Source organism: Myotis lucifugus, unplaced genomic scaffold (assembly GCF_000147115.1).
Source record: "Myotis lucifugus unplaced genomic scaffold, Myoluc2.0 scaffold_17, whole genome shotgun sequence".
Taxonomy (NCBI): domain Eukaryota; kingdom Metazoa; phylum Chordata; class Mammalia; order Chiroptera; family Vespertilionidae; genus Myotis; species Myotis lucifugus.
Genome location: NW_005871065.1, coordinates 113,599 through 131,129, shown reverse-complemented (window position 1 = coordinate 131,129; position 17,531 = coordinate 113,599). Strand labels below are relative to the sequence as shown.

The window sequence follows — 17,531 nt, the reverse complement described above, 5'->3', positions numbered from 1 at the left end:
CTGGTCCCTAAGCAGCCCACAGCCCCCGCGCGTGCGCTCTCGGACTCCGAGCACCGGGGAGTCCACCCCGCCCCGTCGCCGGGGTGAGTAGAACCACTGCGCATGCGCGCCACGGGGCCTGTCTGCGCGTCGGCGCTACCAATAAAGTTGTTGTGGGCTGAGCCTCTCCTTTTCCTTGGCAAGATGGCGGAGTACGACTTAACCACTCGCATCGCTCACTTTTTGGATCGGCATCTAGTCTTCCCGTTGCTTGAGTTTCTCTCCGTCAAGGAGGTGAGCGGGGCCTTGGGTGCGAGGACGCTGTGGGAGCGCGGAAGGCTCGGGGCAGGCCCGCGGGGCGGCGGCCCGGGCCCGCCTGACACACGTGTGGGGCGGCCGCGAGTTTGGTCCCGGCCGGGCAGTCAGGACCTCCTGGGAGTTGAGCGTCCCCGGGGCGGACTGGGCCCGCGGTCTCGCGGCCCGGAGGAGCGGAGGGGCGAGGCGACCCTGGGGAAGTCGGGGAGGAGAGCGGCGTCAGCTGCGCGGCTGGCGGTGCCCGGCCCGGCACTTCCGCCTCAGTTCCCTTCGGAAGTGAGCGCTGCGCCGCGGGCTCCGCCGGACCTTCCGTTCGGACCCGCCGCTCCGAGTCCACGGGAGGGTTGGAGATGGTCATTTCCTTCCGGGAACTGTGGGGGGGAGGGTTCTGCTCGCCGGCCGGGTCACGTGGATTAATTTTCTTACGCTGAAAAGTCCAGCACGTTGATTGCCATAAAGTTGTGCGTTCTTCGCATTGAGTCTTCCCGGCCTTTGGTTGGATACGTCGCCAGTTCTTCCAAGTGAAGCAGCAGTTTGTCGGATGGGGGTGGAGACCCCGCTCCCTCCCACCCAAAAAAGCACACCCGACACGTTGTAACCTAAAAGTTCTTTCCCAGTTAGAGATGCATATTCTTCGAGTGGTTTGAATCGGTGGTTGATGTTCACTTTAAGCTACTCAGATAGACTGAATAAGTGCTCTGTGGCCCCGGTACTTGGTTTTTAAAAATGCCTCCGTCCTAAGAGTTTTGAAATATTGAGCTTAGGTTATTCTTTGAGTTTATTGGGAAATTGATGCATTTCAATGATCATAAGGCAGTATTACTGTGATGAAAGCATTAGGATATAGGCCGGAGAGATAAATGAATTCTGTTTCTGGAAGCAGATGTCAACATAGGTCTATCTAGGGAACTCCAGATTTGGGAAATAGATTGTCCCCCAATAGCAGTAAGACGAAATGAGCCTTACAAATAAACATTGATTTGTTCTGGTAACTTTTCGAATTTTCTTGTATATATGGTTCATTAAACATATAATCCTCAAATTCATATGATCCTTCCCTAAGCACATACAGACAACTCTGAAGTTGCTGATGTTAGGAAATACACAGTTCATTTAAAAAATGTTCAAGAATGTCTTTCCTCATAAAGCTTTATTTTGACAGGATATAGTTTTGCCTTGGTGTTTCTTCACATAGGATGTACTTACCACCTGTATTTTAAAGCTTGAATATAATAGTTCAGTCTGCCTTCTGTTTTCTTTTCTGGATAAGAAATAGAGAAATAACCGTATTTTGAAATCCTTTGCCAGCTACTTGTAGAAATGTTTCTAAACTAACCAAACTTCACATTTTCATATATTCTTTATACTTCCATTTCCCAAGGCAGATAAAAGGGAGGAATGTGTCAGCGGAAATTAGTATATCATAGGGCAAAACAAAAACTATAAATGGCGGCTGAGAATCGGTGCAAAATAACTGGGCTCAGTACTTTCTTCCTTGGAGAGAATGCTGGTGAGATGGCCATAGTGCACCCAAGAGGTTGCTGGAGTATTTATTGAGCAATTACTAAGTACGTATAGGGCTGCTGTGGAAATGTGATAAATCCAAGGTAAAATCCAGACACCTCACCGCTAAAATCATACCTCTTTTTTAGAGGAGATGAAGGTCTATTAAGTATAAGGCAAAAAGTAATGTGTCAAAAAAGTACTGGCAGAGTGCTATCAAATTGAGGAGATTCTAATCTGGCATAAGGACTTTGAGGAAGAGAGGCTTTAAGTTGAGTTTTGAAAGATAGGTGGTTGGGAGAGTCAGTGACCAGGATACAGGAGGACAATTTGAAATGTTGGAGAATATAAGCTTGGAGAGAGCAGGAACTTTGTTTTGTTCTTTGCTCTGTTCTCAGCACATAAAATAAAGTCTGGAATAAAGGCTTTGAATGATTATTTAATAAATGAGTAAATAAATACATATTTGTGTCTTCTGTGTGCCCCCCCCCCCCCCCCCCTCTGTTAATCCTCACCCGTGGATATTAGAGAGAGTGCTAGGGAGGGGGAAGAGACACAGAGAGAAATATCCATATGAGAGAGACACATCGATTGGTTGCTTCCCACAGGTGCCCCAATCGAGCCTACAAGGTCCATACCTACCCTTGACTGTAATCGAACCCAGGACCTTTCAGTCTGCAGGCCAATGCTCTAACCACTTAGATGCACCAGCTAGGGCAGGTTTTGATTTTATATAAATGGAATTAAGCATTCACCCTCTCACACTGCTTTGTGTGACTTCTTTTCATTCAACATTGTGAAGGTCATCCAAGTTTTAGAATGGCAGTAGTTTGTTGTTTTCAGTGCTGAATGTAAGTCCTTTTATGTGTGTACTAGAGGCCGGGTGCACGAAATTTGTGCACGGGTAGGGTCCCTAGGCCTGACCGGTGATCAGGGCCAATCAGAGTCTTCCGGCTGCCGACCGGGGCCTTCTTTCATTCCGTGCCACCCCCTGGTGGTCAGTGCACGTCATAGTGGGTGATCAAACTCCCAAGGGGACACTTTGCATATTAGCCTTTTATAGATAGAGATAGGTAGATCATACTTTATTCAGTCTAACGTTGATAGACTTGGCTGTTACAAATAGTGTTGCTATGATCGTTACTGGAAATGCTATTTCTCTTGGGAACCTAGGAGCAGAATTGCTGGGTCAAAATATATGTTTAACTTTAGGAGATAAAGATAGCTTTCCAAAGTGGTTGTACACCTGCCATCAGAATAAATGTTTGTGACTCTACATCAGGAGTAGGGAACCTTTTTTCTGCCACGGCCCATTTGGTTATTTATAACATCATTCGAGGGCCGTACAAAATTATGAACTTAAAAATAAGCCTGCTATATTTGGTCAAACATTTAAATAACTCACCCCTAATGCCTTGGCAGGGCCAGACCAAATGATTACTCAGGCCTTATATGGCCCATGGGCCAGACGTTCCCCATCCCTGCTCTACATCTATACCAAGACTGGCATCAAGTGTTTTAGTTTTTAGTGTGGTTTTAGTTTGCATTTCCTTTTATGATTAAGTTTAGAACCTTTCTAATGTCTTTTGGGTATTTGGTTAAGTTTTATTGATATAGGCATATTAATCTTTTAGCCATTTTCAATTGGATCCTCTCTATTTTGTAGTTCTTTTTTTAAAAATATATTTTTATTGATTTCAGAGAGGACGGGAGAGGGAGAGAGAGATAGAAACATCAATGATGAGAGAGAACCATTGAACGGCTGCTTCCTGCATGCTCCCTACTGGGGATCAAGCCCGCAACCTGGGATGTGCCCTTGACCGGAATCGAACTTGGAACCCTTCAGTCCCCATGCCGATGCTCAATCCACTGAGCCAAACCAGCTAGGGCTTTTGTAGAAGTTCTTTATGTGGTTTGTAAGGTTCAGTTTTGATCTCATGGCTATACCATTTGACCAGTTTCATCTTTTCTTTTCATGGTGTAAAATGTGGGAGCCTTCCCGCATCGTCCCTGCCTCCCACCTCCCTTGGCAAAATTAAATTTAGTATAAAAACCTCTTCTTTTGCTGAAGCCTTATGTTGATGACTGTTTAATTAAAATTTTATTTTTATTACTTTCTCTTCCCCTGAATGCTATTGTTAGAATCTCCAAATATTGCTTAATACACTTAATTTCATGTTTATGAGAGTTTGCTTATTTGGTCCCTGTAGTATGGGTTAAATTATATTTCTTGAACTCTCTGCAAAGCAAAAACTGATACGACATGGTTGACTTAGAGAATTGGATGCTAATTATGTTTCAGTGATATGGGTGGGGAAGCATTATGAAGGACTATAACTAGTGAAAAAATATGTGGGAATAAAGGAGAGGCTACTTTAAATAGAGATGGGAAAACATCATGTGGATGTTGAGATACTAAAATGTTAAATCAATTTAATGGTTAAAGTTCTAATTACCTGAATGTGGAGAAGAGACAACTATATGTGCCTACCTTTGGAGTTGGTGTGGTTGTTTATTTAGGCATAGTCTTGTTCTAGAACGGATAAAAGGTGGTTTATAGGGACACATAAAAAATAAGAGAATTAGAATTAGGTGGGAATGGATCTGCAGTGTTCAGTTGCCTTCATTTTTAAGTTATTAGGTATATAGAATATTATTATGTTTCTGTAGGTTGTCTTCTAATAGGGTGAATTAATAGTATGTAATATTTTATTTAAAAAAATGTATTTCAGGAAGTATATTTCCAGGTAAACTTATCTTGGTATTAATCATTTTGTTTGGAGGAACTTCAGTGTACTTATTAATAAGTAATTTTCACTTGCAGATTTATAATGAAAAAGAATTATTACAAGGAAAATTGGATCTTCTTAGTGATACCAACATGGTAGACTTTGCTATGGATGTATACAAAAACCTTTATTCTGATGATATTCCTCATGGTAAGTTTTGTCATTAAACTGAAGCTTGTCTTGTGAACAGAGCATGTGTGAATTAAAGTTTTGTGATTTTATTAAAAGCTTTAGCCAAAGAGTTCTTTGGATGAAAGGTAATACTAGGTTATAGGTCTTCTAAAGCATATTATTTTCTCACCATAAAATATGTGAAATTGCTTTAAGACATGGTCATAAAATACTTTTAGTTTATAGTATTTCGTTCATAGTATCATCAGAGTTGTGGTTATCAATCAGATTGTTACCTTAGAATTATCTGATACTTTGGCAATTTTTTGGGTTGACTAACTTTTTCAATTAGCATTTTGTGTGCCTTAGGGGTTTATTTTTCATCTGGGTATAGCCATGGTCTTCAAAACTACAGTCCCCAGGACCAGCATCATCAGTTCTCCTGGAAGAGCTTGTTAGAAATGCAAATTCTACAGCCTAATTAGAAACTGTTGGCTGAGGCCCAGTGTCCACATTGGAGAATTACTGGTCTAGTGTTTTTCAAATCCCTGTTTTCTGTGGTAATAGATACTCCTTAAAAAATGGTGGCCTGTAAGTTTAGAAAATACTGAAATATTCTATATCATTTCTTTTATGCATAGAGTATTTTAAAATAATCTAAGAACTCTTTCAGTACAGAAACACAATTTACTTTGTTTAAATTGACATTTCTCAAAATTTGATCACAGATCCCCTTCTGTTTTGAGAAACACTGTTCTAGTGTATACTTTGTAATATATAATGCAGAGTTATTACATTAAACATAATCATCTTTTGGCTTATATTACAGTTCCCTGCAATAACATTCACTCTTTAAATTTTAGTTTGTGGTGAAAAGTTCTTATTGAAACTTTAAAATATGCTAGCAGGGTAGGTTATATGTGAATTTTCTCTGACTTCATGATGCAGTGAAAAGAAACTATAGAATTGGGGTTGAGAGATTACAGAACTAGTATATTTATAGCAAAATGAGAGATTACTGACTGGATTTAAATCCCATTAAACTTAAGCTGAAAACGTAATAAAAATATGTAAACTCCTCTGAACCTCTGTTCAGAAACTCTGGAATATATACTCACCTGAGAGAATTTAATGAGAACAAATATAAAAACACTGGGAATGAAGTCTTGAATGTAGAATTAGATCATTTTTCCTTTGACACCCCTCCCTTCTTCCCTTCCCTCTCCCAGGCTGTATCAGTATATTCCCCAGTTTCTCTTGAGTAAAATGAGGATTCCTTCTTCCTTTATGTGCCTTATCATTGCTAGAAAGAAGAAATTTGATCTGGGGAAGTTATTGAGTTGGTGGTATTGGCATATGAATCTATTAGGGTAAATACATATATGCACAATATAAGTAAAATGAAAAATTTCCAGAGACATCCTCCTGGGGAGCAGTTATAGTTTAACATTATAGTACTCCTTTGCTTTTTTAATTAGCTTTGAGAGAGAAAAGAACCACAGTTGTTGCACAACTGAAACAGCTTCAGGCAGAAACAGAACCAATTGTGAAGATGTTTGAAGATCCAGAAACTACAAGGCAAATGCAGTCAACCAGGTAACCTCTCCTTAAGTGGAATTATAAAAATTCTCTTTTCCTGGGTTAATACAAATGCTAATTCGAACTTTGATTGATTCCTTTATATATTGGTTTTCATTTATCCTTATTGTATAGGGACCAGAAAGTCTTAATGTTAATATTAAATTCTTTTTAGAACTTCTTTACCACCTACCTAAATCTGATTATGTTGTGTCAGTTCTTTCTCCTTGGCAATGTCTGGAGACATTTTTGGTTTTCACAACAGGAGGAGTGAATTGGCACCTAGCAAGGAGCGGCCAAGGATGCTGCTAAACATTCATTGGACAATATTCTACCCTCCAAAAAAGAATTATCCAACCCAAAATGTCAGTAGTACTGACGTTGAGAAACACTGTGCCTAGGCAGTACCTGGAGCACATGGGTTGTTAGCTGTAAGGAAAACCTGAGCTCACTTTATCAGTTTGCTACATTCTCCCATATCCTTCCAACCTGATGCCCAGCCCAAGGAGGGTAGTGTAGAGCTGATAAGGTTATTTTATTCCTAACTTCTCCTTAGCTAGAAAAACTTATTGTTTGGTTTCCAAGAAAACATTTTGCCTTACTCTGACTTAATATCACTAATTGAAGCCCTTTAGATTATTTAAAATGTTTGAAAATAAAATCTATTAAATTGAATATTGCCTTTGTGGTAAATCTTAGCTACCAGTATATTCCCTTGAGAAATTGCAAATTTTGCCATGTTGTACTTTTAGTTCTTATGATATGTTATCAAGTCAAATTTTAGAGAGGTTGGCTCTGAATTTTCACTTGTGATTTGGGAAAGTATTACTAGATATTTTTTTAAAAAGCAGCAAATACTACACTATTGCTATCCCGTATTATAATGTACTAGAGGCCCTGTGCACAAATTTGTGTACGGGTGGGGGCCGGCCAGCCTGCCCCAATGGGTGCCAATCAGGCTGGGCCGGCCAGAGGGAGAGGACATGGGAAGTGCCCCCGCCCCCCATAGGGGTGGGGGGGCTAATCGGGCGGGACTGGCCAGGGGGGGGGACCATGGGCAGTTGGGCAGCCCCCCCCAGTTTGGGGGGGGGGGGGGCGGTTGGGGGCGGGGATGGCCAAGGGGAGGGGCCGCGGGCAGTTGGCGGGCCAGCCCCACCTCCTGGTTGAGGGGACAATTTGAATATTAGCCTTCTATTATATAGGACTAGAGGCTCAGCACACGATTAAATCATGTGTGGTTAGGATCCCTAGGCCTATGTGCAATCAGGGCCATGTCCGCCGACCAGCGTCACTCCTCTGCCTCCGTGACCACTGCCCCATGAACCTCCACACTCACAGCCCCTGCCCTGCGAGACTCTTCCACTCCAGCAGCCCCACGAAGCTCCATGCTCACAGCCCCTGCCCTGCCTCCACCACCCCGCAATGCTCCTCGGCCTCAGCCACCACTGCAACACTCCTTCACCTCCCCGCCCTGCGAAGCTCCATACTCACAGCCCCCGCCCTGCGAAGCTCCATACTCACAGCCCCCGCCCCGCTCCGCCGCCGCCTTGTATCCACCGCCCCTGCCCTGCGATGCTCCTCCGCCTCAGCCACCCCGGGAAGCTCCATGCCCACAGTCCACCGCCCTATGAGGCTCCTCAGCCTCTGCAGCCCCGCCCCGCCATGCCATGAGAGCTGGACCGTTCCTTTGGTCATTTGGGCCCACGGCTCTCTCCCGCTGCTGCACTGTGGGCAGTTGGGGGCCCACAGCTCCCACTCCCTCAGCTCCCTAGCCTGCTGTTTGGTAGTCTGTCCGGTCGTGACAGCACCTGGCTTTTTATATATATTAGGATTTTACTATACCACACCAAATTTTACTACATACATATATGTACACACAGGTGTACCTATACACATACACAGAGATAGCTATATTTTATAAAGTTATCTATACTAATAAAAAGGTAATATGAAAATCGGTCACGACACCCTCGCAGTCACAACCGGATATGCTAATTAGTCATGACCAGTATGCAAATTGACCATCACTCACACAATAAGAGGGATATGCTAATTAGTAACTAGTATGCAAATTGACCATCGCTCCAACACACAAGATGGCCACCCCCTTGTGGTCAAAGATGGCCTGCAGGGGAGGGCAGTTAGGGGTGACCAGGCCGGCAGGGGAGGGCAGTTGGGGGCAACCAGGCCTGCAGGGGAGGGCAGTTGGGGGCAACCAGGCCTGCAGGGGAGGGCAGTTGGGGGTGACTGGGTCTGCAGGGGAGGGCAGTTAGGGATGACCGGGGGCGATCGGGCCGGCAGGGGAACAGTTAAGCATCGATCAGGCTGGCAGGCAGAAGCAGTTAGGGGCAATCAGGCAGGTGAGCGGTTGGGAGCCAGTAGTCCTGGATTGTGAGAGGGATGTCCGACTGCCCTTGAGGGGTCCCAGATTGGAGAGGGTGCAGGCTGGGCTGAGGGACACACACACACACCCCACCACCATCACCCACCCACCCCCTCTCCCCCCAGTGCACGAATTTCATGCACTGGGCCTCTAGTCATATATAATATGTATTTATATATAGCTATATGTGTGTACATATACATATGTAATACTTAACTACTTATGAGTAATTGTAGACCTTCAAGTCACATGTAAGTAACCACAAAGGGACAGCTGAAATAATCCAGAAATTAGGGTACAACAGGAAATTTAGGATTTAAATTGCAAATTTAGTGAAGTCATGTAAACACTTGGATGTAATGGGATTTAGGATATGAATAAGGTGAATATGGATTTGGTTACCAAATATTAGAAAGAGAGGACTCCTCGTAGCTTAATACACACTAAATTGGAGATAAATGAAAGGATGGAATTGTGTGTTAAAAACTTGTAACCCAATTAAACATGTAAACTATTTCATCTTTTTATGTTGAAATTTCATGTACATTTCATACTCTGTATTATAATATACCCATGTTAATTTTAGTGATAACATATCCACCCCTCATTAAATAACTCTTCAAGTAAAAGTATGCTCTTTTTTTTTTTTTTTTTTTTTAATATATTTTATTGATTTTTCACAGAGAGGAAGGGAGAGAGACAGAGAGAGTTAGAAACATCGATGAGAGAGAAACATCGATCAGCCGCCTCCTGCACATCCCCCACCGGGGATGTGCCCACAACCCAGGTACATGCCCTTGACCGGAATCGAACCCGGGACCTCTCAGTCCGCAGGCCGACGCTCTATCCACTGAGCCAAACCGGTTTCGGCTAAAAGTATGCTCTTGAAAGACATGCCACAGCTTACATGCTGGAAGGAGCATTAAAAAATGTTTTTATATTTGAAAATGTCTAGAAGGTAGGCAATGGTACCCATCTATCACTTGTTCCTTGGAGTCTTTGTCACCATTTTACTATTTTGCCAACATATCAAATTATGCAAAGCTAAAAAAATAAAAAGTTGAATTGGGTTAACACTTTGATATATATATAATAATTACATAGGGTGTGTAGCATACATGTCCTATAAGTTAGGCATGATTTATTAATCTTGTAAATTTGCTAAATTACAGTCCTTGTGAAAAATACTAACAAATTGGGAGGGGGACAGATTTTTATATAGGATTAATTCCTACTAGTATGTACAGTCCACATATTCCAGTCTTTGTTCTGTAAGAATGTATTCTCTATTTAAAATGTATACCCAAGATAGCAAATATAGAAACTCCTCAACATACGATGGGGTTGTGTCCTGGTAAACCCATGGTAAGTTGAAAATATAATTAAAAAATGCATTTAATACACTTAACCTTTCCAACATAGCATATAGCCACACATATGTTGATTAAAGTCAGAATGCTTTCATTAGCCTACAATGGGGAAAAATTATCTAATACAGTGAATACACTGTAGAGTGTCAGTTGTTTATTCTCACGATCTCAAGGCTGACTAGGAGCTGTGACTTAACTGCTGCTCCCCACCATTATGAGGAGTTACCACACTATATGTTGCTAGCCCATGAAAAGATCAAAATTTAAAGTATGTATCATTTTTGCACCATTGCAAAGTTGAAAATTTGTAAGTCAAACCATCTTAAGTCTGGGACCATATGTATCATTTTTAGTAAGTTATCTATCACCTAAGTTGACCATTGGGTCTCACTATAAAAATAGTCAGAATGTTCTGGTTTTATTACCTAAAAACACTTCTAAAGGGCATTACCATGGATGTGGTATGACAGAACACATGGTTTTCAATTAGGACTAAAAAATCTGAAATGAATTTTAAAACTTGCAATTCTTGAGTTTATATTTCTTCAAAACATTTACTGTTCTGTTTATTTTATTCTGGAAGTCTTATTTTACTTCTGGTGTTTGGGTATTAAGGTATTTAAAGTGGCTTTATGTGGATAATAAGTTAGAAGTTGGATGTGCTTATTTTTTGTGGACTATAAAATACAGTAATTTTTGTTTTTTATTATTAAGGGATGGTCGGATGCTGTTTGACTACTTGGCGGACAAGCATGGTGTAAGTAGTGTCTTGAAAACTTTTATAGTTGTCCTGTTATAAGGGTAATTAAATAATAGTGCTGTATAGATAGGTTCCTTGTTCGACAAGAATATAATTTCCAGATCCATTGATTAAGTGTAATATCTGGTATGTTTTTGAAACTAGATTTTAAAAATTGGTAATGATAGAAAAATAATATACTTACCTTTAGGTAACAGAAGGTCTCAAAACTTTGGATTTATTTTTTCAGACTAATCAGATAATAATGTTTTATGTTTCTGATGGATTAACCAATAAGTAAAGACAGAACTATATTTGAATGGGAAATGCCTTGAGTAATAAAATTAAGTAATACTTTGGCTGCCTTGTGGAATAAAGTAGATCTTAACATTATCAAGGCCTTCATAAATCCCCAAATTCACAAGTAAAGAAATGATACAGGCTTTTCTAGCCATCTCCCAATCTCTTTTCCCTTGTGTTAACTCAAAGCATAAGGCATTGCATACTAGTACTATCACTTCTGTAACTTGCATTCAAGTGTTCTCTCTCATTTAACAATTATTGTAACGAGGCATGCTGACCACTGTGCAGAATACTTTTTCTGGTTTCCATGTAGAATGTTTAGTGGATTTATTAATGGTCAAGTTTGGAGCCCTTCTCTTATATTTCTTCACTTTTTCTTGCATCAACTCTAAAAGTTGGCATAATTTTGGGGCCAAAATTAAATTTTGATCACAGAGAACAGTTTACTGTACATATTATTTGTACTGAATCACAAAACCTTACATATATCTGATTGTTATCTAAGCTCAATCACCAGCTAAGACACATCAAACCTTCAGCAGCAATTCAAGTTTGTATCATTTGTAACAAAGTAGGCACATTACAATTCATACTTCTTTGACGCCAGAACTATGAATGTTAAATTTACCAATTCTTAAATTTACGTTTTGAGGGTATTTATTTTTGATGGCAACTTTTAGAATACTTTGAAAGAATTGACTTCTGCGGCATTTAAAGGAGTAAATTTTTTTAAAATAGAGTTTCAGCTTTTTTGTTTTTGTTTTTTTAGTTTAGGCAAGAATATTTAGATACACTCTACAGATATGCAAAATTCCAATATGAATGTGGGAATTACTCTGGAGCAGCAGAATATCTTTACTTCTTTAGAGTATTGGTAAGTAATTTTTTTCTTTGTCCTCTCTTTTGTAGGATTCCCTTGGATTCTCAAAATATGTCTATAGATTTGGAGTTTTTTTTGTTTTGTTTTTTTTGTTTGTTTTGTTGTTGTTTTTGTAAGAGAACATCTATTTGGTAAATCACAGAGGTAGAAGAAGTAATTCCTAGAAGAAATGGGCTTAGGAAACAAGTTATGGAGCTAAAGGAAGGGCCCTTGGAGGTTGGGAGTGAGGAAACTCATGGTAATACGCCTGATAGGGGTATAGGGGGAAGGAAAAGGGAAAGGCATGGGCATGCTCACAGCTTCATTTTTTAAAAGTACCTTTCTCTAAATAAATAAAGATTTTTTAGTTTTTTTCCAAGATTGGTTTGGAATAATATTTTTCTCTTGCTCCCATTTGTAAGCAAATTCTTAATTTGTAGGTTAGCTGTGGTTAGCTTGCAAGTGCATTGAAGGTAATCAGTGATGCTAAACTTGTAGTGACTTATCAGAAAATTCCATCAGTTTTACTTTGAATATTATGAAGGATTTAGGAGAGCAAAAGTTGATTACTTTGGAAATGTAAACAGCTTAAACCAGGATTGTAAAATCAGAAGGCTGATATGATTACAGGAACATGAAAAGAGCTGGTTATTCATATCATTTGTTAATGCTGGGAGTGAATTTTGAGAATGAAGATTTAGTATCATGTTAGAGTTCTAGCACAGTAAATTTATTGTTGCTGGTCAGTGAGTGAATGTGCCATTTTGCTAAGACATGGAAACTTAAGGTAACTGCTGGAAATCCAGATATGGAAACTCTTCTAGCATATCCACCCTTGAAAGCAGGTTAGTATGAAGAGCCAACTGTAATGACATGGACTTGAGCCAAAGCAGTATGCATGAACCTTTTGGGGATTAAAAAACGTGCTGCGCTGCTACAAAAAGCTTTTATCCTAACATATATACATATTCTAGTTTTAATGGTATTATTAGATTTATGTAGTATGGTTTTATAATTAAGTTTGAAATTTTCTACAAGTGATAGGTAAATATTTACAGGTTTGGGGAGTTTTTATGTTTACTCTTTTTAAATATTAAGATCCAAGTTAGTTTTCAACCTTAAAAATTTCCGGGTTACTTTTAAACTTTTACATTGCCTAACAAATCTTGTGTTGGAACTCAAATGACATGTGGTTAAGTAACTGAATACCATGATCTGAACACAAAATTAATATTTTACATTAAGAGCAATCAACATTGGGTAATGCTTAGAAATTATGCACAATTAATTTTTAAGTTGCCACAAAACATTTGAGGTAGATGGGAGTTAGTCATCTCCTGTTGGCTAACAAAGCTAAGTTTTAATAAAATATAAATTATTTTACTTCTCTTTTTCTTTTGATTGAGATAGGCAGTATTATAAAAATCTGTGCATTTGTTTGAAGTTTTGTTACAAGCAAAGATAAAAATCATGTTTTGGATTTGGGATGAATGCTGTTTTACTTATTTAAATTTTTTTTTTTTTTTTTGGCAATAGCCTTATTTCATTTCTGAATTCTTTTCTGGTGATTGGTTATTCTTTTAAATCTATGGTTAGGGAAACATAAGCTATGAAAGAACCATTGTAACTATGATCTGAGATTAGAATTTGACTCTCCGAGTGACCTATTGTAGGTCAGTGTTGTATAAATTAAAGCTGTGTGACCCTAGAATCCACCTTTATTTTAAAAAGACTTGGTGGCTTTTAGAATACATCAGGAATGTTTAGATGAACCCTATTTGGAGGTGAAACTTCTTTCATTTGTGTGCTAAGAAATGCATTAATTTGAAATGATACAGTGAAGCATATTTGGTAGAAGTTTTTTAACATTTCTATTTCAGAAGTTATTAACACTATATTTTAATTACTATTTTTTTAAATCTGCCCTCCCTGTAACCTTTGGTCTGGTTCCAAATTATAACCCCTCTCCTCATTTAGTAGTTATTTGAAATAAATGTGATTTTAACATACAAGGACTGTTATCATCTTTTTATGGGGGGGGGTTCCCACTCAATTTAGAACTTATCTACTGTTAAGTACATGCCATTTGATTTAAAGGTACTTTTCCTTGACTTAAGAAGCTTGAGTAATGACGACTTTTGGAAGCTTTAGAACAGTGGTTCTCAACCTTCCTAATGCCACAACCCTTTAATACAGTTCCTCATGTTGTGGTGACCCCCAATTTCATTGTTACAAATTGAACATAATTAAAGCATAGTGATTAATCACAAAAACAATATGTAATTATATATGTTTTCCGATGGTCTTAGACGACCCCTGTGAAAGGGTCGTTTGACCCCCAAAGGGTCGCGACCCATAGGTTGAGAACCGCTGCTTTAGAATATTGACCGAAATTTTGGCTCTTATTTACCCAGTTTGATAATATCAGTATAAAAGATGTCTATTTTATACTGACTTTCAGATACACAGTTTGATAGATTTTTCTGAAATTGGAATGTATCTTGAATTGGCTGAGGTTTGGGTTAACAAGCATAAAATAGTATTTCCTTAAAGATGATGGCATCTTAGATTTGATGTAATATTTTCTTTTTGTTTTTTTGTTTAATCCTCACCTGACGATATTTTTTCAATGATTTTTAGAGAGAGTGGAAGGGAGGGAAAAGGGGGAGAGAGAAAGAGAGAGAGAAACATCGATTGGTTGCCTCCACTACACACCCCAACCAGGGCCAGGGACCAAACCTGCAACCGAGATAAATGCCCTTGAATGGGAATCGAACCCTCAACCCTTCAGTCCACAGGCTGACGCTCTAACCTTGGAGCAAACCGTCCAGAGCTGATGTAATAGTTTAATACTCAGATTTCTTTCTAAGGATCAAACATTTTATCCTTTATGATTTGAACAGTGGTTTTATGGATTTTTATAAATAAATTTTTAAATTCCAATGAGTTTTGACAAATGTATATACCCATGCAAGTACCACTAAATCAAGATAAAGAATATCTCTCTTCCCCCCAGAAAGACCCTTGTGCCTCTTTGTAGTCATACCTTATCCTAGTTTATCCATTGATCTGCCTTTCATTCGTAGATTAGTTATGCCTGCTCTAGAATTTCACATAAGTGGGATGAAATATGTAAGTTTGTGCCTGGCTTATTTTGACGAGCAAGATTTTGAGATTCGCTTGTATTATTGTGTATATCAGAAGTTTGCTTCTTTTATTGCTGAGTAGTATTCCATTTTATGAATATACTATAATTTGCTTATATATTCAGCTGTTGATGAACATTTGGATCATTTTGTTTTTGTCTATTACAAATAAAGTCCTGGATATTCAGTGGTTTCATAGATATATGTCCAAATTTAATATACAGAGTTAGTCTGTTATTTGCATGTTCTTAGAGTTTGCTAAATGTTATTGACTACATTTGAGTTATTACTGCCATCAAAGGAAGGATCTAAGTATAGACAGAGTCTGAATTAGATACTACTGTGAGCCTCATAATGTAGACAAATATAGTACTCTGATATCATTTCTAGTTTCATCATTGGATACCATTTCCTGAGTTTTTATATCAAATGATGTTGTAATCTCTTTACATGTATTATATCATTTAGATTGTACAGCAGCTGAGGTGTGTTCTGTTACTATCCCCATTTTGTAGATGAGGAAGCTAAAGTTAAGACGGTTCAGCTCTTTATACTAAGTAATAGAGCCAGAATTATTGGTGGCTGGATTTCCAGTCCTGCCCATGCAATTTTATGTAACATATACTTATAATATATAATATATACTTATAATAATATGTTATAATTATACTACCGTGTAAATGCTTCAATGAAAAATTAAATTCAGAATTTTAATTTTAGGGTTATATTCTTTGTGCAATACCCTCACATGCTTCTGCTGCTTTAGCACATCTGATCAGTTCAGAGTCTTTCTATCCAATTATCTTGCTCTGAGTGTCCTCCTTTACTCGTTTTTGTCATTTAGCACAGTCTGTATAGGTGTTTTGGGTTTATGACCCTCTTCTAACAGTGGCAAGAAAAAGTAAGGTGGCCCTCAGTCCACTTTTGTAGGTTAAGACTAGAGTATAAAATTCATAGCTTCCATGATTCGAAGTTTAAATTTTGGACGAACTATACTGTCCTTACATCAGTTCCCCGTCTTTAAAATGCGGATAAAACATTATTATTTACCTCTTAGGATTTTTGTTAGAATTATATGAGAAAACAAACTTTTATTGCTCAATACATATTCCTTTGATAGTAATTGTCATTAACCAGTAGACCTTTTTTTCTCTCCATAACCCCTTCCATTTGTGTCATAATCTGGAAAAAATTTTTTTGTTCTGGAAATAATTCCTCTAAATTATAAATCAGACCCCACATCTTCACTCCACTGATTTTAGCAACAAATTGCCTCTGAATCTAATGGTTTCCAAAGTTTTAGGTGCCTAAAATTTGATTAGTTGTATATAAATTATCTGAAATGGATTACACAAAAACACTGGTGCTATATCCTAGTTTTATGTTACTCTTTATTTTCTGATCTAGGCTGAATATTAAAGACCTGAGGTTTTTTTATTTTAGTATAATTAAGTTAAATGAAAGTGGTTTGAATCGGTGTGATCTAGTAAAGACTTAGATGACTAGAATTTTTGGGTAGAGAGCCACTCATATTTTAGTAGACTAGATGGATTTAGGGTATAGAATATAATTAATTATGATATCTCAAATAGGTTCCAGCAACGGATAGAAATGCTTTGAGTTCACTTTGGGGAAAACTGGCCTCTGAAATCTTAATGCAGAATTGGGATGCAGCCATGGAAGACCTTACACGGTTAAAAGAGACCATAGATAATAACGTGAGTTCAACACTTTTAGATTATTTTCTGGAATTTCTATGTGTCCTTCATACTTTTTGTGTACTTAAAAAAAAGAAGAAGACAAACTAAACTAAAATGTTTAGATTAGCTTCTGTTGACCAGACATAAAAATCACAGTGGGTTGACTAGTTTCATTGAATCTCCTTGAAAGAAGCTGTCAATTTTGGCTCTTAGAGAAAAGAACTCAGTTTTCATTTTTGTTAACAACTGTACCTTTTTTATCTGTATCATCTAAAATTCCACAATACTGTTAGTGCCACCAATTATTTAAAGTCCTATACAGAAGATGACAGTTTTCATCTATGATGCTTAATAAAACTACTTCTTTTGGAGTGCTTAGTTCATTTCTTACTTTTAAAATATTTTCTGAAATAACTGTAATTTATAGCTTCTGTACAAATGGCTTAGTGGACATTATTGATTCTGTCTCTGAAAATGAGGAAATTTTGAATGTTGAGGGTCATATAGAGTAGTGGTCTAGATAGTGGTCGGCAAACTCATTAGTCAACAAATCCAAATATCAACAGTACAACGATTGAAATTTCTTTGGAGAGCCAAATTTTTTAAACTTAACTATATAGGTAGGTACATTGTTATTAACTTAATTAGGGTACTCCTAAGGCTTAGGAAGAGCCACACTCAAGGGGCCAGAGAGCCGCATGTGGCTAGCGAGCCGCAGTTTGCCGACCACGGGTCTAGGAGATTGGACTTTGATCT

The 17,531-nt window shown here is 38.5% G+C and overlaps 1 protein-coding gene across 1 annotated transcript in view; it reads left to right on the top strand.

Annotated features, from left to right (window-relative positions):
* The first annotated feature begins 115 nt into the window (after window positions 1-115).
* Window positions 116-17,531, top strand: part of EIF3E (eukaryotic translation initiation factor 3 subunit E) — a 42,525-nt gene continuing 25,109 nt past the window's right edge. Inside the window, exons 1-6 of the mRNA XM_006085206.3 lie at window positions 116-273; window positions 4,622-4,736; window positions 6,176-6,293; window positions 10,743-10,785; window positions 11,840-11,944; window positions 16,668-16,793. Coding sequence (XP_006085268.1) covers window positions 184-273; window positions 4,622-4,736; window positions 6,176-6,293; window positions 10,743-10,785; window positions 11,840-11,944; window positions 16,668-16,793 — 597 coding nt within the window. The 5' untranslated portion in view covers window positions 116-183. The remainder of the gene's footprint in view (window positions 274-4,621; window positions 4,737-6,175; window positions 6,294-10,742; window positions 10,786-11,839; window positions 11,945-16,667; window positions 16,794-17,531) is intronic.